Source organism: Pempheris klunzingeri, chromosome 1, assembly GCF_042242105.1.
Source record: "Pempheris klunzingeri isolate RE-2024b chromosome 1, fPemKlu1.hap1, whole genome shotgun sequence".
Lineage (NCBI taxonomy): Eukaryota > Metazoa > Chordata > Actinopteri > Acropomatiformes > Pempheridae > Pempheris > Pempheris klunzingeri.
The window spans coordinates 27,248,826-27,271,189 of NC_092012.1; the positions used below are offsets into that span (position 1 = coordinate 27,248,826).

At 44.0% G+C, this 22,364-nt stretch overlaps 1 protein-coding gene across 1 annotated transcript in view; it reads left to right on the forward strand.

Moving 5' to 3' along the window:
* Positions 1 to 22,364, forward strand: part of LOC139199544 (plakophilin-3-like) — a 211,589-nt gene that overhangs the window by 158,976 nt on the left and 30,249 nt on the right. Inside the window, exons 2-6 of the mRNA XM_070828588.1 lie at positions 4,717 to 4,805; positions 5,396 to 6,012; positions 6,485 to 6,608; positions 8,612 to 8,816; positions 9,007 to 9,166. Of these exons, the coding sequence (XP_070684689.1) occupies positions 4,717 to 4,805; positions 5,396 to 6,012; positions 6,485 to 6,608; positions 8,612 to 8,816; positions 9,007 to 9,166 (1,195 nt within the window). The remainder of the gene's footprint in view (positions 1 to 4,716; positions 4,806 to 5,395; positions 6,013 to 6,484; positions 6,609 to 8,611; positions 8,817 to 9,006; positions 9,167 to 22,364) is intronic.

Below are 22,364 nucleotides of genomic sequence, written 5' to 3' on the forward strand. Positions count from 1 at the left end.
CCATTTTGAATTAAGTGTCAAAATGTCAGCCATTTATAGGGGTCGTAAATGAGCGAACTAGTCCGAGGGTGTCGAAGCGATCGACTTCAAACTCGGTCAGCTGGTGGAAACACTATTCAAGATGAAAAGTTATCAAAAGCTTTATATAATCTTTTACGGTTTGGGCGTGGCGAGCTTTCAAAGTTCAGTGTCCCGCCATGGCACCGAAAGTTCTTCTAAGTTCACTGTAGATTATCCAGTGTGTTTCACACTTCTCATGTTTTGTCTGAGAAGCCTCAAGACCTTCACAGTGTAGTCAACACTTCATATACTGGAATATAGGACGTCATTAGCGGGCGTTTTCTGGCGCAACATAGGGGACGCGGGAAGTGACGTGCAAGTCCTTCACGCGCTGTCCAAACTACATGAACGTTCTGAGTCGCGTGGAAGGGTCGGAGTCCGGCGATGGGACGGAGGTGCGAGGGCCCTCCAACGCTGCTTGCAGCTTTAATTATTATTATTATTATTCTTCTGGTGCCAAAACAAACGCAAATTTGAGGGCCTGAACATGCACGAAAAGTCAGGAAAATTTGCACACGCATCAGTCTTGGCGAAAAATTTGATATTTTAGGTGTCTTACAAATGGGCGTGGCAAAATGGCTCTATAGCGCCCTCAAACCTCAAGCCCCGGAACTGCGTTTTAAAAATCTGTATGACATTTGGTGGGTTCATGTATTTCTTCTACACGATCAAAAAAGTCTCTTGGAGGTATGTCCTAAACCCAACAGGAAGTCGGCCATTTTGGATTTTATGGCAATAAGTAGGGGTCGTAAATGAACGAACTAGTCTGAGGGGGTTGAAGCCATCGACTTCAAACTTGGTCAGCTGGTGGAAACAATATCAAGGATGAAAAGTTATTAAAGGTTTGGTATAATCTTTAACGGTTTGGACGTGGCGAGCTCTCAAAATTCTGTGCCTCGCCGTCAAACAGGAAGTTGTTAATAACTTGACTGCACGTGATCCAATATGCACCAAACTTCACATGTCTGATGAGAGTCCCGCCCTGAACACGTCTACATGTCAATATTCATTCTAAGTCACAGCGCCACCTGGTGGTGACAGGAAAATTTATGTTTTACGCTACAATGGCTCAAGACCAGTCAGTTGATCTGATCCACTTCAAATTTGGTCAGGAAAGCCAGAAGATGTTGATGTTGGTCTGGAGCGAACGCCGTGAGTCTCTGTCAAAAGCTGTTGCCATGGCGACGCAGACACTGTCGATTGAAATTTTTTTTTCGCCATCAGAATTAAAAGTGCTGTAACTCAACTGTACAAGGTCCTATCTTCACCAAGTTCATACAGTTTGATGACTGTCCGGCTCTGAAGACATGTACGTGGCCATTTTGAACCATAGTCATAGCGCCACCTACTGGCGGTAGGAGGTACATGTCTTCTTTCTTGGACATCTCTCTCTCAGCAGGTTAATTGCAGACACCTCAAATTTGAGCCAAACATTCTCAAGATGTGGTTGATGCAAACTTATGGGGCCCTTGAGTTTTTGCCAAACGCTGTTGTCGTGGCGACGCCCTGTTCGCCATGAAACACGAGTTTGATTTCCACACTTACGCATACGTGCAGACTCACCAAATTTAGCATACATGTCAGGAGGCCTAAAATGAATAATCGTATTGGGTTAACAGGTTTGGGTGGGGCAAAATGGCTCTACGGTGCCCCCTACAACATTTTGACGAACTAGCCCCCGGGCTACGTTTTACCTACATCTACCAAATTCGGTATACTTATGCAGGACGATAGGACCTACAAAAAAGCCTCTTGGAGCGTTGACCTAAACCCAACAGGAAGTCGGCCATTTTGAATCAAGTGTCAAAATTTCAGCCATTTATAGGGGTCGTAAATGAGCGAACTAGTCCGAGGGGGTTGAAGCGATCGACTTCAAACTCGGTCAGCTGGTAGAAGCAGTATTCACGATGAAAAGTTATCAAAAGCTTTCTATAATCTTTTACGCTTTGCCCGTGGCAAGCTGTCAAAGTTCTGTGTCTCGCCATGGAACCAAAAGCTCTTCCAAGTTCACTGTAGATTCTCCAGTGTGTTTCACACTGCTCATGTTTTGTCAGAGAAGCCTCAAGACCTTCACAGTGTAGTCAACACTTCGTATACAGGAATACAGGACGTCATTAGCGGCCGTTTCATAGCGCAACATAGTGACGTGTAAGTCCTTCACGCGCTGTCCAAACTACATGAACGTTCTGGCTCGTGTGGAAGGGTCGGAGTCCGGCGGCGGGACGGAGCCGCCTCTCGCCCGACGCGCGCGGAGGTGCGAGGGCCCTCCAACGCTGCTTGCAGCTTTAATTATTATTATTTTCCTTGTACCGAAACAAACGCAAATTTGGGGGCCTGAACATGCACGAAAAGTCAGGAAAATTTGCACAAAATTCAGGAACGGTGAAAATTTTCGTATTTTATGGGTTTCGTAAACGGGCGTGAAAAGATGGCTCTATAGCGCCACCAAAACTCAGCCCCGGAACTGCGTATTATCTACATGTACGAAAGTTGTAGGGTATATGTATCGCTTCAAGACGCACAGAAAAGTCTCTTGGAGGTATGCCTTAAAACCAACAGGAAGTCGGCCATTTTGGATTTTATGGCGAAAAGTAGGGGTCGTAAATGAACGAACTAGTCCGAGGGGGTTGAAGCGATCGACTTCAAACTTGGTCAGCTGTTAGAAATAATATCAAGGATGAAAAGTTATTAAAGGTTTGGTATAATCTTTAACGGTTTGGACGTGGCGAGCTGTCAAAAGTTTGTGCCTCGCCGTCAAACAGGAAGTTGTTAATAACTTGACTGTACGTGATCCAATATGCACCAAACTTCACATGTCTGATGAGAGTCCCGCCCCGAACAGGTCTACATGTCAATATCCATTCTAAGTCATAGCGCCACCTGGTGCTGACAGGAAACTTTATGTTTTGCGCTATGATGGCTCAAGACCAGACAGTTGATCGGATCCACTTCAAATTTGGTCAGGAAAGCCTCAAGATATTGATGTTGGTCTGGAGCGAACGCCGTGACTCTCCGTCAAAAGCTGTTGCCGTGGCGATGCAGACACTGTCGATTGAATTTTTTTTTTCGCCATCAGAATTAAAAGTGCTGTAACTCCACTGTACAAGGTCCTATCTTCACCAAATTCATACAGTTTGATGACTGTCCACCTCTGAAGACATGTACGTGGCCATTTTGAACCATAGTCATAGCGCCACCTACTGGCGGGAGGCCGTACATGTCTTCTTTCTCGGACGTCTCTCTCTCAGCAGGTTAACCACAGGCACCTCAAATTTGAGCCAAACATTCTCAAGATGTGGTCGATGCAAAGGTATGAAGGGCTTGAGGTTTCGCCAAACGCTGTCACCGTGGCGACGCCCTGTTCGCCATGAAATACGAATTTAATTTCCACGCTTACGCATACGTGCAGACTCACCAAATTTAGCATACACGTCAGGAGGCCTAAAATGAATAATCTTATTGGGTTAACAGGTTTGGGTGGGGCAAAATGGCTCTACGGCGCCCCCTACAACATTTTGACGACCTAGCCCCCGGGCTACGTTTTACCTACATCTACCAAATTCGGTATACTTATGCAGGACAATAGGACCTACAAAAAAGCCTCTTGGAGCGTTGACCTAAACCCAACAGGAAGTTGGCCATTTTGAATCAAGTGTCAAAATTTCAGCCATTTATAGGGGTCGTAAATGAGCGAACTTGTCCGAGGGGGTTGAAGCGATCGACTTCAAACTCGGTCAGCTGGTAGAAGCAGTATTCAAGATGAAAAGTTATCAAAAGCTTTCTATAATCTTTTAGGGTTTGCCCGTGGCAAGCTGTCAAAGTTCTGTGTCTCGCCATGGCACCGAAAGCTCTTCCAAGTTCACTGTAGATTCTCCAGTGTGTTTCACACTGCTCATGTTTTGTCAGAGAAGCCTCAAGACCTTCACAGTGTAGTCAACACTTCGTATACAGGAATACAGGACGTCATTAGCGGCCGTTTCATAGCGCAACATAGGGGACGCGGGAAGGGACGTGTAAGTCCTTCACGCGCTGTCCAAACTACATGAACGTTCTGGCTTGTGTGGAAGGGTCGGAGTCCAGCGGCAGGACGGAGCCGCCGCACGCCCCGACGCACGCGGAGGTGCGAGGGCCCTCCAACGCTGCTTGCAGCTTTAATTATTTATTACTATTTTAATGCAACAGTGGCACCCAAGCTGGCAAAACTGATCAGCACTGTGGTCCTGTATCTGCATTGGAAATGGTCCTCACCCCTCCATTGGAGCCAAGTAGTAAACAGCTGTGGGCTTTTGGGAAACAAAAGACTGATGAATGATGATCATACTAAGATCATACTCACCCACACACTGTCACACAACTTAAATATCCTTCTCCTCTTTTACACTCAAATTCACCACATTGAAGTTTTTCCATTGCCCTACTTAAGTCTTAAGTCTTGGGATTGTAATTGTAGTCTCACTGAATGCATGTATGGACATATGTATTTAAAAAGCCAAAATGTCTGTTGATGGAGGAATTTTGGATTTGATTCATCAGTGCTGTTCAGAATGGCCTGAGGGGCCAATCTAAATCTTTTTTGACACAGTGAAAAAACACTAATAATATATTATACCCTAATAATAACTAATATTTTCTTTTCTCTTTCTTCTCTTTGTCTAGACTACAACCTTCCTGGGCCTAAGAACTTCACCCAAACACATGGTTTCAGCTCCAGATCCATGATTCACACGCCGAACCGTGTCATGGCTGTGAGTATCGCCTGACCAGTACTCCATTACACCATAATATATTTAAAAGAACTGTCAGTACAGATCAGTGTAAAAATACTGTAGGTTTGGGACATGTTTAGTGTACCATAAGTCCAAGACAGCTTAAATCTTGTACAGCTATTAGATTATTACACAACTTGGTTTGTTCTGATATTTTATACTGTACTGAGCTTAGTTTAGTCAGTGGGATCCATCCATGGGGCCCCATACTGTGAGTGCTCTCCCATTTCTTTGGCTCCAGTAAGTGTGTAATACAAGGGCACACACACACTCGGAAAAGGAAAATGCAGACCAGACTCATAACAATACAAAAACAGAGAGAAAATATAAACAGGACATTTGTCTCTTGCTTTTAACTGGCAAGTCTAACAATGGAAAGGCAACTGTGAGCCTCCTGCAGCTTACAATAACCAGGCTTTAATGAAGGAGAGAAGGGAGAGTCTGTGGAACCCTTAATCAACCTTTTTGCTATCCAGGACAGTGTCAATAGCATCAAGCACTGCTTTACTCCTTTGCCTACTGCAGTGTGTGCTAACCTTTTATTTTTCCCTGCACCACCCACCCTACAGATGCCCACAGTACCCCTTTATTCCTCTGGTTTTTCCTCTCACTCTGATGTGGAAATCAGTTCCAAGATGAGGAGTAAAACAAGCAACATAGTCCACAACAGCTTCCAGACCTCCCAGTCCCACAGCAGAAGCAGACGTTCTAAGTCACTGTGTCAGGCAGATCAAGAGGCATTTCCTCAAACTGTGTTGATTTCTGAGAAAGCCTACCTCCCAATTACTGTGCCTCCCCTCGAAACCTTAAGACGCAGTCTCAGTGGGACACTGGCTCAGGAAAGAGGCTACTGGAAGGAGGAGGAGCTGCCGTATCAGTACACCTACAAAGGCCCATCCCACCGCACCATCAGCCGTATTGCCAACCGACAGCAGCACTACCAGCAACAGAGCTCTGCCTTTGGCCAGGAGGACTGGGCGGGGACTGGCATGGGGGTCCCTATGGCACAGGATGGCTGGGGGACACAGTGGCCGCAACATGTGTCCAGGGCCAACCATGTCAAGGGGACTGGGCAGTGCCAAGGATCCCTCTACAGAGCCACCTCGCTCTGCAGCGTGAAGAGTGTTGGAAAAGGAGTGGATATCTTGGATGGAGCATCCATACACAGCAACGATCCACTGGAAGCGTGAGACATATTATTGATTAATGTGCATTGCTAAAGGATATGGGCCACCACTGGCTTGGATCAGTGTTATCTGTATGTTTACATATACGTTTACAAACGTCTGTACGCTGTATATATGAATTACTTGTGTATCAGACTGACGTCTGAAGAAGAGATGAGAAAAGCTTTACTTTTTAAAGTGATTAATGTAAAAAATAATCATCACATTATTCAATGATGAAAATGATCATAAGTTGCAGTGCTTAGCATTGCTGTCTGTATCTATGTGTCAGCCCTGTGATTAATGTGCGACCAGTCCAGGGTGTACCTCTCACACAATATCAGCCAGGATTGGCTCCAGGCCCCCATGACCCTTAAATATAAATAATGAATGACTGTGTGATTAGAGCCTCACCATGCTCTGCTGGTTATTGTCATTGTTAATATACAGCTTAGTATGCGTGTGTGTGTGTGTGTGTGTGTGTGTGTGTAGGATACAGAGTCTGGACATGGCTACAGCTGTCAGATATTTATCAGAGTCGGATGCTGCCTTACAAGTTCTGGGAGCTGCATACATACAACACCAGTGTTACCATAGCAACAGGGCAAAAAAACAGGTAACAAGAGCTTGCATTTGGTTGTGCTTGTTCATGCTTCCCATAGTTATCTATGTATTTGTGTAATTTGACTGTACATTTGTTTTTGTCATTTATCAATTATTGGCACTTCTATATATATATATTAGTGCTCCGATCACCACTGGAATCACTGTCGCCTTTACTCCCCACATGTTTTGCAGCTCCTCTTTCAGTCCTTGGCATATTTCAAGTTTCTCATGTTCCTTCTTCCTCATGTTGCTGATGCAACCTAATGAGAAGTGGACTACTGAAACAAAGCATAGGTGGATAAGGGCTGAGAATGTGGATCTGTTGGAATGCTACTAACCTCAGCGAGAGCGGCTACATGCAGAGGATGTGGGATCTATATATACAGTTACACTTTTATTCAATTATTCAACCCCCATTGCTAATGAAGTGTGTTGGAAAAATTCACAACAACTCAAATAAGACCAATTGAACTAGCTGTAACTGGAACTAATATATTCTCCAAATTCAAAACAATATGCCACTTTTAATGACTAGTCTCAAAATTATTCAACCTCCTGAATAGGATCCCTCATAAGAGCACTCGTTTGCAAATCAGGTGTTGTACCTGATGCAACTAATCAAGGGCCTCATTCGTTGCATCAGGTGTTCTTGAGATAGAACACATCAAATACCCGGAGTGGCGAGGGGTTAGTTCACAGTGATATGGGTAAGTCAAGAGAACATTCCAAAAGGTTAAGCGGACACAGAGGTTTCAGTTTCTACAATAGGGCACATAGGAAATGTGAAGGCCTCCATGCCCTAACTCCAATATGTAGACTAATAGTAACCCAAAAGCACAAGACAAGTCGGCTCCAATGTGCTTGAAACCATATAAATAATCCACTGAAGTTTTGGGATTCTGTTCTGTAAAGCAGTAAAAAAACGCTAGAACTTTTCAGGTCTATGGATCATGGATGTCTGGAGGAGGAAGAATGAGGCATATGTTTAAAAGAACACCCTGCTTACAGTGATGCAGGGTGGTGGCTTGTTGATGCTCTGAGGTGGCTTTGCTTCTTCTGGCACTGGAAACCTGCAGCATTTGGAAAGCAAGATGGATTCAATCAAATATCAGGAAATCCTTGGAGAAACAGTCACGCCATCTGTGAGGAAGCTGAAGCTTGGGTGTCATTAGACCTTCCAACAGGACAATGATTCCAAGCATACCTAAAGTCCACCAAGGCTTGACTTCAGAAAAAGTCCTGGAAGATACTAGAGTGGCCATCACAGTTGCCTGACTTGAATCCCACAGAAAATCTCTGGTGGGATTTGAAGGAGGTGGTTGCAGCACGCAAACCCAAGAATATTAGAGAGTTGGAGGCTATTGCCCTTGAGGAGTGGGCTAAGATTCCTTATGGACGCTGTCAGAACCTGGTGTCTGGCTATGCATCATGTTTGCATGTGTCATAACAGTGAAAGGGTGCTCTACTAAGTACTTAAGATGCTTGTCAATAAAGGGTTGAATAATTTTGAGACTGCGGTCAGTGTTGAATTTTGAGAAACTACCTGTAATATTAGTTGTGTTGAGCTATTCCAATTGTTCTTGAAGAGGACGCACCCTGCCTGGGCAATAAGCTGAGTTGCTCATTGAACATTTGTAACTGAAAATTTGTAAATTTTGCCAATACACCTAGTTTGCAATGGAGGTTGAATAATTTTAGGTGCAACACACACACACACACACACACACACACACACACACACACACACTCAGGCTCCATTGGAGAAGAAGTGCCAGTAATTGATGAATTGCAGATTATGTATACGTGCGCATAACCTGCAAGATGTCTGTGACAGCTGCAGCTGAGAACAGACTGTATTTCTGGGAGAAATGGCCTGTTGTGCTGGCTCTTTGTACATATACTTTTCTCGAGTGCACAGATGATTCAAAACGTGTAGTAAAATGGGGCTCCGAATTTTCCATATGTGTGTATTTGCAATATGGTGTGTCTTGTCCCTGATCCTCTATCTCTCAGGTCCGTGCTCTGCGTGGCGTCCAAGCTCTGGTTCAGCTTTTCTCCAGTGACAACCAAGAAGTGCAGCGTTATGCCACTGGCGCTATGCGGAACCTCATCTATGAAAACGCTGACAACAAGGCAGCACTCATAGATGCTGGTGGAGTGATGCGTCTCGTCAGCATCCTGAGCGAACCTGATGAGGAGCTCAGAAAGACCATCACAGGTATTGAGAGATTTTGCTTTCAGATTGGTTTGAACCTTATGTATGATCTTATCTTCATACACTGATATATACTAATCTGTAATTTAATAACATAACCCAGGTGTTGTTACTGATTTATATTTATCTATATATTACTGGTTTGAATTACTAATTATTCAGACAAAAGAGTAAAAAGATGTTGTGGCTGCAGGTGTCCTGTGGAATCTGTCCTCTAAAGACAACCTGAAGGAGAAGCTGTTCAATGAAGCGTTGCCAGAGTTGACAACCAAAGTACTGATACCTTTGTGCAGCAGCATCCCACTCAGCCCCCCCGAGAGAGATATCTTCTACAACACCACTGGCTGCCTCAGGTGACTTCACAGAAGACCATGCTCAATCCATGAAATTGTGTCCAACATATGTTAACGCTGTGGGTTATATATTGTCATCATACAAAAAAATGTAATTTGTCAGAACATTTGCTGATTTGCTTTAAGTTTTTTAAGTTCATCCTGAAGAGAACATGATGTTCTGTACAATATTTCATGATAATCCATCCACTAGTTGTTGACATATTTCAGTCTTGGCATTGACATCAGACATTGCCACAACTAGAGACTTGCTGCTGTTTTTTAAAAGCTTAACAGATAAACATATATTGAAAGATGCAACTTGACCATTTCTAGAATATGATGGTAGAAAGGTCTTTGTTGTCTTGTTCGTTTAACTTTTAAGTCACTATACGTCTTTGTTGAGAGCACTCAGCAGAACGAGTGCAGATGTCCCCTCTTTTTCAAGCAGTCGCAAGCTGCTCTTAGGTACCTGACCACATGATCTGCTGAATGATCCCAGAGTGGATGATCTACCCACTTGTAGTAGACTTCAGTGAGTGTTTGATTATACCTTTCCAAAACCCCATTAGGCCCAATGGGCTATAAGCTGCAGTTGTCTTCATTCATTGCTTAAGTTTCCAGCCATGTCCCTCATTTCTTGGTTATTGAATTCACACCCATTGTCACTGAACAGTCTGCGTGTCAGCAATGAATACAGTGCTTCATAATCATAATCCCTGGGTTTCTTGGTGGTGACGACTGCCGGCACTGAAGTGTGTGAAGTGGTCAATGGCGTGTCGATATCACAATCCACAATGTAGGTTGAGGACATAGCAATCCCACTACACTGCTGACTTTTGCTTTGGTTTGCTGCATGTGATGCAGGTCTCACAGGTTTTTGCACTGTCCTTGTATGTGTACATGTCCATATTGCTCATGTAGCTTCAACAGAACTTTTTCCTTTGTTGTCATGTTTTCTGCCACAGTGAGAATGTCACCCTCATTTTGGATCTTGCTTTCATCTGGGTTACTTTCATCTCTTATGTTCAAAAATAGTGTCCTGAAGATTTCAGTTCAAGTTTCAGTGGCTGCTTGAACATTGTGACTTTTATCATTTTCAACGTTAAAAACTACTGTGGCACACTTCCGGTGGAGCAAGACGACAAGATGGCTGCATGAGCTTGAGCTCCCAATAGCAAGTCAGAATTAGCTCCCCTAAATTCACTAATAGTCGAGCAATTCATAGTAATTTTACTTTGGAATGAATAGGGGAGTAACAACTAGAAGTCAAACGAAACGTGACACACAAGAAAGGAAGGAAAAAAAGGCTAAACGAAAAACACCAGGGAGGGAGGACGCTCAGCAAGCTAACGACAACTCTGCGGAAAATATGTGCTCGGTGCTTCAAAGTATCAGTAATGAAATACGTGACTTCAGGATGAACATAAAGCGGACATACACACTCTCAAAGAAGAACTTAAGGAAGACATGAAAAATGAACTCAAAGATCTCAAGCAGGAAATTTACCAAAAACTTTCTGCTAACTCCGCTCGGATCCAGGCCCATGAAACCAGGCTGAATGAAGCAGAAGTACGGATCGACGAGATCGAGTTGGCTAACATGGCTATGAAGGAGGCGCTCATTAAATCTATGGAAAAACAGAACACCATGCAGGAAAAGTTGATAGATATGGAGAGTCGGTCTAGGCGAAATAACATTCGCATTTATGGCGTACCCGAAGGAAAAGAAGGCAACTCCGTGCCTGACTTTGTGGAGCAACTTCTGAAAAGTGAACTCGCACTGGCAGCGGACACCGACTTGCGGATTCAGCGCGCCCACAGAGCTTTAGCCCGCAATCCGGAGCGGAACGGGCCACCCAGGTCTATAGTGGTAAATTTTCTGGAGTTTAATACCAAAGAAGCTGTACTGAAAAAAGCCTGGGGAAAGAAAATAATGATTGAAGGGCGACGCCTGTCGTTTGACCATGATTATGCCACAGATGTTATTCAGAAGCGCAAGGCATACACGGGGATAAAGAGGCTCCTGAAAGAGAAAGGAATTCGCTTCCAGACCCCTCTGGACAAGATGCGCATTCACTGGGACTCGGGAACACGTACTTACGAGAGCGCACGAGACGCAGCGCGGGAGCTGAGGACGAGAGGGTACTCCGTGGAGATACCAGGCAGCAGCGCCGTGGATCCGAACCGGGAGATGGAGCGGCTTCTTCGGGCCCCGACATGGCAACGAGCCGGAGAGAGCAACACAGAAGACACTGCGCGCCGAGCGAAGGAAAGATTACAGGAGTTTGAGCGGAATCCCCCCAACTAATCTTTATTCTTTATTATGACACAGTACTTGAAACTTTCTTGGCCCCTAAACGACACCAGCTGACTAATATATCACTTCTGCCTGCGATGTAAGCCTTAAACTGTTATATATGGCAAAAATATCCGCACGTCAATCTTGAGATTATTTCACTTATTACACGAGTCGTAGTAACAGACAATCAACACGACTTTATTTCAACTGTGAGGGATATCTTCTTCCTTTTTTTTTTCTTTTTTCAATTCAAATAGGAAGGTTTGGCAGGTCAGCTACTTTATTTGTTTATTTTTACGCTGGTATATGGGGCCAAAATAAGTAAGATCAATGCTTAAGACTTCATTTGGAATACAGAATACATGCTATTGGATGACGTTGGACTACTAGGATGTGTGAAATGGCGTGTTTCACCTCTAGTGAGGGGCCCTCCTGGAGGAGGATTTCCCCTTTGCCTACCAACGGGGACTCAGGGTGGAGAAGAATCACCCTAACTTGGGAGTTAACTGTTTTTTCTTTTTTTTTTCAGTTAGCGCACAGTGTCCAGATGTTCAGGTCTGTGCAGTTTTAAGTTGTCTGGAGGTTAAAGATTGTAACACGGGACTGAATCATTTAAATGCCATATAATCATATAAAACTGGTGTCACTTAATGTAAATGGGATGAATAACCCAGTTAAGAGGAGCAAGGTCCTAGCTAAATTGAAAAAAGAAAAGGCTCAAGTACTATTCCTACAAGAAACCCACCTGCCTCAACAAGAACATGAAAAGCTAAAACGCTTTGGTTTTAGGAATACATTTTACAGTTCCTACAAACCTAGCCAGAAGAGGGGAGTGGCTATCCTTATCACAAATACAGTTCAATTTGAATGTCTTAAAGAAGTTAGGGACAATGAAGGGAGATTTGTATTGATTAAAGGAAAGCTAGAAAACAAAATGGTGACAATGATCAACGTATACGCCCCCCCAGAGAGTACTAAATGTTTTTTCAAAACTCTGTTTGACACTATTGCTATAGAAACTGAAAGTATTTTGATATGTGGAGGGGACTATAATGTGGTCATGAACCATAACCTGGATACAACAAGCCCAAAAAGAAGCAAGAAGCATCTAACCAAGTTTATTAAAGCATCAGTCCGGGAAATGGGACTAATCGATGTGTGGAGAGAACTTCACCCCTGTAGTGGAAAATCACTATTTGAAATAAAATCAAGCTCGGTACAATGTCAAACAAACTGAACTCTTTATTATCTTGCGCAAGAGAGTCAAGTCATCCACACCACAGGAGAGTGAAGGAGTTGACTGGCACAAAGAGATATCAGACAGAATATTATAGGCAATTGGGCGTATCATAAGCACAAATGGTTTTCTTCCTTATAAGGTAAGAATCTAAGTAAAACATAGCATTATAAATCACAGACACAAAGAGCGACAATAGCCGAGGTAACTCCCTAATTTCTGGTCATCCTCCCCAACGCTAAAATCAAGGTGGTTTCCTGTTTTCTGATCAAATGCCCTCAAACTCAACTCCAGGTGTTTTCCTGTTTTCGCCATGTCCTTTTCTTAGGATCAGTTGCAGGGCAGATATATACATTTGGCATGTTTCAGTGTTGTTACACTTGTGCTTTCAAAGGTCATCAACAACTAATTGTCATTTCAGTATTTTTCCATCACATTTCCCCCCTTTTGATTACAAAATCACACAGGTCAAAAATGCTCCTTAAAAAAAAGTTACGAAAAATAGAATAAATGTAAAATTCACTCAAACGTTGATGCTATCAGGTCCAACGGTATTTTCACAGGCATATAACATCAGACATGGCAAGTCACATTATGTGATTTAAGACATCTCATCATTAAGTTATGCTGTGCATAAATGATATTGTAGAAAGCTTTTTTTTGTGATCCAAAAGATCTGAGGATGTAGCAAGCTTATCAATGAAGTATAAATCTGTCATGGTGAAGGTCATACTTACACATGAATTGTCCCATCGTCTTCATCAGACAATGTGTCATAGTCAGGTATGGGAAATAAGTCAGGTTGGTCAGTCGTGAGTGGAGGGTCAGTTGGTAAGGGTGTATACATAGACAACATGGTGGTGACGGATGATGAGACCACACAACTTATGAAAGCCTTTCCGCATGGAATAAGACAGCACCCTACTAATGCCAGAATCAGCAGGCACACAAGGATGCCAGTCGTTATTGACAGGATCAATGGTTTCCATTGTCTGAAAGCGTCTCTAAGCCAACCAAGATGATCAGGTACACCTGAATTTTCTGCCAGCTCAATTTGCAAAGCTTTCAGCTGGTTCAAAGACTTGGTTACTGTTCCATCTGAGCCTGTGTTATTTGGAATAACGGTACAACACTGGTCACCTATCAGTACACAGACACCTCCTCGGTCTGCCAGTATCATATCTAGAGCTAATCTGTTCTGCCATGTCATCTGAGAAGTTGCACTCAGTTGTTCAGCTACACCCTGAATTGCAGCGGTGGTGTGGTTCAAGAAACGTTGCTATTATAATAGTTGTTATAATAGATGTAATTTATCCACTCTGTGTTTTTCTGAGCTTCAATAGCAGTACCAATATATGGAATGAAGTGAGTGAAACCCCCTGCTATTTCGTTTCGCGCTTTGTACTCATTCGGAACTCCCCTTGGTTGCCCAATAGCATCAATACTCTAGTGTCCACGGGAGGTAGGTTAATATCACGCTTTCTGCGGTGTCTGGAATTCTGTCCAAATGGTCCTACGGCCAGGTGAACTTCCTGTACCAACACCACATGAGCACATAGCCCCGTCCAATTCGCCGGTAACGTTTGTCGGAGCCGTCGACCACCACACTTCCAGAATACATCTGGTACCGCTCGGTCTTGTTTGTTAAGGTAGATTGCAATCAATATATTACGCAGACACGCCGACCATTCAGAGTGAGAGATATTTGACAGTACATCAACACAGTTTCTAAGAGATTCCATCTCTGGAATTTGTACAGTCATGTTGGGCTTCACTATCCAGTGAACAGCGCATGGTGAAGACCGCATGTTTCTTTGTCTGTGTAAAACTACTGGGCTCCTTTCCCCAATGCCCAGTTTCACAGATAGGTGTGAAATCACCCCCGCGCCCAGCTCCACTGTCACCATTGGCCGGAGGGGACACATGATTTTACGACCGCAGGCCCACAAAACCAGTTCACCCCCACTGAACTCTCTCTTTCTCATCGTCCCTCCTGAAGTGGAGAGACCAGGTCTTTCCTGCTCCCTCTCCTCCTGCAGAGGAGAGACCAGCTCTCCTGATCTTTCCTGAAGAGGAGAGACCAGCTCAACTCAGCTAAGCTCTGCCTCAGTGTGGTCTGTCCAGAGCAGCCACCTCCTTCATGGTAGCGACACAAGGTCCTGCCTGAAGTAAGCAGATCAGCGCCAGCAGGCACGACCCAGAGTCTGCCAGCTGATAACCAGAACCAACAACAGGAGCACACCAGCAAGTTAGCACAGAGCTGCTAACTAACAGGAACAAAGGAGCGACCGGATTCCTCCAGCCTGCAACCACACAGCACGGACAAGAACCACACCTTTCCTCCAGCAACAAGCTGAGAAAGCAGCACCCTCAAGGACACTTCGTCTCCCCTTTTAAGGACTGGTAACAAACTCTAACTGGGCATAATTAGCATAGCATTACTGCATACATGGTTTACCCCTGTTAATGTATTGACTTGCTTTAATGTTCATTGAGTTTGATTATTGTGATGTGTTGTAGATTACTGTGCATCCATTAAGTTTAGTTGATGTTAGCCTACAAACTAACCATCCTGTCTTAATCTGCACCTTTATCTCTCTCACACGCACAGTCTGCAACAGGCCACTGAGGGACAAAGCTAAGCTAACAGCACTTAGCTTTCCTTTGTCTGCCTCTGACCCACACCCCAGGGGGTCTGGCCATCACCATTTGGTCTCTCTCCCCCACCTTTGTGGGACCCATCTCACATTCCTCAGCCTTATCACACACACACACACACACACACACACACACACACACACACACACACACACACTCTTACACTCATATTATTTTAGTTTAGTCATAGAGATTTAGTTAGATTGTTTGATTGATTTTGTTTCTGCAACAGCAGATGTCTTTAACACCTATTCTGCTTCAGCCGTACTTACAACCAAAGTACAAGTCCTTAATGCATAACAAATGATGTCCCTGAATTTTGCTCTGTTTTAATAAATGTTTTAATACTTGCTGTCTCCGTTAATGTTGTACAATTGTGGACACTGCCAACCTCTACACTGTCAAGAACTCCAAAAATCCTTCAGCTAGCTATCAATGTGGTAATTTTGGTAGTAATTATTAAATTAATTATAAAACATAATTCCAAATTGATAGTTTAGTATTTTTATGAGACTAAATCAATTAAAACGGCTGTCTTTTCCTCGTTTTTCGAGGTGGTGCCCCAATCGAGGTGGACTTTAATCAAAGTTCATTCATTTTAATAATTATTAATTATCTGTGATAATTATTAATTATTTCTGATAGCCAAATTGAACATTACCACTTGTTAAAGCACAACAAATGGTGCCCCGTGTGAGGCAGAGTACTGTTGGCAATTGTTCATATTTGTACAATATTAATTTTCAGCAGAATTTTGGTCAAAACCAAAATTTTTGATAAAACTTTAAAACGAGCAAAATTATCATTTTAACCACTAGTCAGTCACAGAAGTACTTCCAGCTGTACTTTCAAGTGCATTGTGGTGAAAATCAATCTAACTAAATTAAACTAAAAACAATTTGAAGAGTTAGTGTACTGTGAATTAAGGCTAAAGCTAATGCTAATACTGGTGCCTATGTTTGAAAGCAAACATTGAAAGCCCCATAGTGTTACATTTAGAGCTTGCTACTGCTGCTAACCTTTCAGGTAAACCTATCCTGTAGGAAGAATTTGGTTCGGCATCTGAATGTCACACATTCAATGCAATCTGTCCATTCGCTGTTAACTAAAGTGCTTCCTGTTTGTTAAGACACAGCGTGCCACCGGCCCTGTGAACTTAGAGCTTGAACCTGGCTGTTACTGCCGTGCATTTCAGCCTGAATAAGAAATAGAGCCTGAGAGAGAGCCACAGCGTGCTATCAGCCCTGTGAAGTTAGTACCTAGCTGCAACTGCCACGTGTTCCAGCTTGAGTAACTTAAAGAGACATTCCTGACTGTTACTGCCGTGCATTTCAGCTAGAGAGTCAAAATTTTGGTGAGCAAACTTATTTTGTGTAAATCTGCATTTACCTTAATTGGCCGTAGTTTGCTATCCCCACCAGTTCCACTAGATAGTGTATAGCTACCTTCTAGTGCAGGCCACCACAGTGTTAGGCTAGTGTATTCCCCAAGCTACACTTCAAGGTGTCTGCTACCGCAACACCACAGCCAACCACTTGAAATTTTATATTTTAACTTGTTTTACCTCACCCCTTTTTAGGCAACAATGGAGAACCCCTGTGTAGAGCAGTTTATTTCTTCCCTAGCACAGAGCCTAAAGCCTGGCTACCCCGAATTCATCAACAAGTTGAATTTCAGTGAGTGTACAGAAGAGATAGACTCCCTACTAAACGACAGGTGTGATGCACAGACTGCATCCAAGGGCTCCTTGTTAAAATGCTTGCTTTTGACCTTTCACAGGCAAACCAGCCTCGCCCTTCAGAGTAGAGCAGCCATAGAGAAGGAGGTAGAAATCCTGAGAGCGCAAAATGCTAGCCTCTTCCATGAGGTTCAGATGGCTAATAAGAAAGCCCTGCGCTACTTAGAAGACCTGCACACAGCAGAGTTAGATCTCTGTTCGCAGAAGGAAGAAATGTATAGACTGAAGTCAGAACATTTGGCCCGACCAGAGTCGATCAGCCAGTGTGATTCCGGTTACTCCGATTCACACTCTTCTACCAGTGACAGGTTCAGTTTTTCCCCAAACAGAGGACATGAACTATTCCCACCTGAACACAAGTTCTTGGGAATGAAGTCAGCTCCTCAGCCTCCGCTGAGAGACCGAGCTCAAAGCCATCTGACCTCCCATCCCTCTGAAACAGACATAGAGGAGTTGTCTAGCATATCTTCTAGAAGATATTCTGTCCCAGGTCCCTCATTCACATCATTGCACGACACATTTCTCCATGCTTGTCCCTCCAAAGATGGGACTAGAACAGTCCAGGACTGCTCAGCCTCCTCTCTGCATCACCGTCAGAGTGGCCGCTGTTCAGCCCCTGTTCTTCCACCACAGAGAAGTGTAGGGCATGATTTACATATCAATGACACTGGCTTAGTCTCGCCTTCACAGAGTCCCCGCCTTGAAGAGCTTGAGCTTCTAGCTAGAAGCATTGACAGGTTTGATCCAGATAACTGTGATCACCAAGTTGAGGACTATTTCAGGGAGCTAGACTACAACCTAATTGACTTACCCCATGCAACTGAAAGGGAGAAAGTTAGACTTGTGTGGAAAACCAGCTCTAAAGCGGTCCACAAGTTTATACAGTCACGACCTCCCAGTGTCAGAAATGAGTATAAATTGCTACGTCAAGCACTGACAGAAGAATTTTCCTGTGCCACTGACGACACCACAGCAATAGTTGCAGCCCTACAAATTAAGCATGCCCGTCGTGAGCATCCGAAAGAGTACTACCAACGTTTGAGACACGCATATTTCCAGGGAAAGAATGCACCAGGCTTAGAAGAAAGCTCCACCTTCAAGGCCTTATTCTTGAGGAACCTCCACCCATGTGTGCGCACTCACGTTGTACTCAGGACACAAGAAGGTGACCCCTCATTGCAGGAGATCCGGAAGATGACACAGGTAGTCTGGGAAACTATTGTCTCTTCCAAAGCAAGGGGGGGGACAAGTGAGCCACCCAGCTCACACACCAAGGTGTCACATAGGTCAGCTGCCCCAAAAGTTCACCCTCACAACAGACGAAAGGGGGGTGACAAAAGACCACATAGGGACACTGAGCGTAACCGCCAGGTCCATCCACTGCCCAGGGATAGAAACTCCCAGCATAGGAGCAGGAGACTGCCATACGCAGAAATCCAGGCAAGGAACAGTGACCAGGTAGCGTACGGGTCAGATGATGACTACAGCATCTCTGACTGCAGCTCAGAACATGGTAATAATCTTCCAGACACTGACAGTGACTCTGAATGTCTCTCTCCCTCTGGCTACCAGGAGCGTTACAGCCCTGGGCCAAGAAAGAATAAGAGCTCTAGAGCTCACTCCTTTTGGTCATGGCAGCACTGACCGGATGACAGACACCCAATCTTGTACCTCACCTTCACTACAGCTATTTAGGCAAATTCGAATTTGTTAGCAACAGCAACAAACTCATTTGAGCACTCAGTGATAAAACAAACATTACTGAAAGCCTAAATTCTGATTGGATTCAACACCACTGCTCAACTTCCAAGTACACTTGGACCAACTTCATATTTTGTCAGTAAGATCATACAAAACACACTTAGGACACACTGTTATGACTTTGTCATTTTAGGTGCCTCTATCTCTGCTACATAACACACTGACATTTCCTGTTCCCACTAACCCTCACTAACAACTGAGAAACACAGGTTATTTGGATGCAGTATGTCATTGTTGTGTATGAAGAACTGTTTTGTAATGTATGTCTGTTCTAGCTTAGCCAAGATAGATTCAGCATATGCCCAGTTGGATAACAAACTGCCCAGTAGTTACCAACTTGTTTCACCTGGACTGACAAAAATGAACAATGGCCGAAACATGCACAATTATCCCATCAGCATCCCACATCAGGTGACATCCTGATGGCAGGGGGGATGTTGGGCTTCACTATCCAGTGAACAGCGCATGGTGAAGACCGCATGTTTCTTTGTCTGTGTAAAACTACTGGGCTCCTTTCCCCAATGCCCAGTTTCACAGATAGGTGTGAAATCACCCCCGCGCCCAGCTCCACTGTCACCATTGGCCGGAGGGGACACATGATTTTACGACCGCAGGCCCACAAAACCAGTTCACCCCCACTGAACTCTCTCTTTCTCATCGTCCCTCCTGAAGTGGAGAGACCAGGTCTTTCCTGCTCCCTCTCCTCCTGCAGAGGAGAGACCAGCTCTCCTGATCTTTCCTGAAGAGGAGAGACCAGCTCAACTCAGCTAAGCTCTGCCTCAGTGTGGTCTGTCCAGAGCAGCCACCTCCTTCATGGTAGCGACACAAGGTCCTGCCTGAAGTAAGCAGATCAGCGCCAGCAGGCACGACCCAGAGTCTGCCAGCTGATAACCAGAACCAACAACAGGAGCACACCAGCAAGTTAGCACAGAGCTGCTAACTAACAGGAACAAAGGAGCGACCGGATTCCTCCAGCCTGCAACCACACAGCACGGACAAGAACCACACCTTTCCTCCAGCAACAAGCTGAGAAAGCAGCACCCTCAAGGACACTTCGTCTCCCCTTTTAAGGACTGGTAACAAACTCTAACTGGGCATAATTAGCATAGCATTACTGCATACATGGTTTACCCCTGTTAATGTATTGACTTGCTTTAATGTTCATTGAGTTTGATTATTGTGATGTGTTGTAGATTACTGTGCATCCATTAAGTTTAGTTGATGTTAGCCTACAAACTAACCATCCTGTCTTAATCTGCACCTTTATCTCTCTCACACGCACAGTCTGCAACAGGCCACTGAGGGACAAAGCTAAGCTAACAGCACTTAGCTTTCCTTTGTCTGCCTCTGACCCACACCCCAGGGGGTCTGGCCATCACCATTTGGTCTCTCTCCCCCACCTTTGTGGGACCCATCTCACATTCCTCAGCCTTATCACACACACACACACACACACACACACACACACACACACACACACACACACACACTCTTACACTCATATTATTTTAGTTTAGTCATAGAGATTTAGTTAGATTGTTTGATTGATTTTGTTTCTGCAACAGCAGATGTCTTTAACACCTATTCTGCTTCAGCCGTACTTACAACCAAAGTACAAGTCCTTAATGCATAACAAATGATGTCCCTGAATTTTGCTCTGTTTTAATAAATGTTTTAATACTTGCTGTCTCCGTTAATGTTGTACAATTGTGGACACTGCCAACCTCTACACTGTCAAGAACTCCAAAAATCCTTCAGCTAGCTATCAATGTGGTAATTTTGGTAGTAATTATTAAATTAATTATAAAACATAATTCCAAATTGATAGTTTAGTATTTTTATGAGACTAAATCAATTAAAACGGCTGTCTTTTCCTCGTTTTTCGAGGTGGTGCCCCAATCGAGGTGGACTTTAATCAAAGTTCATTCATTTTAATAATTATTAATTATCTGTGATAATTATTAATTATTTCTGATAGCCAAATTGAACATTACCACTTGTTAAAGCACAACAGTCACATTACACTTCCCTGTGAACTTACCAACCTTCGCACCTGTACCTGTATTATTGTAACATACAACTACACTGTTCTCCAACTGTGTTAATCCCTCTCCAGGCGGCAGACTAAGGCGTCGCCGTGGAACCTTACACTGGGACTTCCATGGCTCCACTCTCCCTGCCAGGCTGTTGCCTGCTGCTAATAAACAATGTACATAACTGAGGCTCCATTGAGAATCATTCTAAATACCCATACAGGTGTACAGGTCGGTGTGGTTTACATATTTCACATTAACTACCTTGGACCAACACTTAAAAGGGGTTGATTTCAGAAGGAATACCAGTGAAGTGTCGCGGAGGTGCTGCACCCATGCATATTACACAAGTGTCGTTTGTCAGGGATCGTGCTGTAAAATTAGTCAATTGAAACCATGTGTTTTCTTGTAACCACTGTCCTCTAAACATATTTGGAGGTGTTGCTTCTCTTTTGGTTCGGTTGTGGGTTAGGGTAAGTCTAGTCGAGTTGGTCAGGTCAGTGTCATCACTTTTGTTAAACGTCAACAGTATTGGAATTACTATCACTATTGCAATCCAGAGAAACACACATAATGTACCTCTTACCCCACAAAGTCCAGGGTGCCATGGACGATGTCTTTCCATTGTACAATAGTTTGTTCTAAGCTGTTTGAATGTCAGCCAGTCAGTTTGTATGGAGTTCACCCGAGCAACTGACCCGTATGGTGAAGGCTCGCTTGTGTTATCACCGCTAGGTTTCCACGAGCAGGAGATTGTTGGCACCGTTAGGTTACTTCTCCTTGTCAACACCAGAGACACTGACAGTCAAACTCACAAATTTGATCAATTACAAACTTTCTGCAAACTGATTAAGTATGCAATGTCAACGTTTTGATACTATAATATCTAGTTGCAAATTTTCTTCGGGTGTAGATCTCCCTCTGTGGTGGCACGAAGTTGTCAGGGCGTCACTTGGTATGTTGTGATGTCATCTATCTTTCTCTGATGCTTCTAACAGTGTTTTCAGCGTAGCCACTAAGCGGCGCTAGGCTCACACTCTAGTGGGTATGGATCAACGTTGGATGCTTGTCGCCTTGATTTGCTCCCTCTACTGCAGCCACCTTCACGGCCATTTGGGTGATGAGTAACACTTGGAACGGTCCCTGCCACCTGCAAGCTTCCCAATTCTTTCTCCTGAAGTCCTTCACCACTACGTTGTTGCAAACTGTGAAGAGAATTAGTGGCTTCCTTTGGAAAGGCAGCTATCATCTGTTTCCTTACATCAGACAGAGCAGAGGATAGGTTAGCACAATAGGGTAGCATATCATTCATATTCATGCAGGGTCTTTGGCGCTTCTGTCCCGATGTGAGGAGGTGCTGCAAACAAAATTTCATAAGGACTGAGATTGTTTTGCGTTCTTTTCCTCATTCTCATGTACATCAGCACAATGGGAGAGCCTGTGTCCATTTTAACCCTGTCTCTGCACAACATTTTGCCAGTTTTGTCTTGA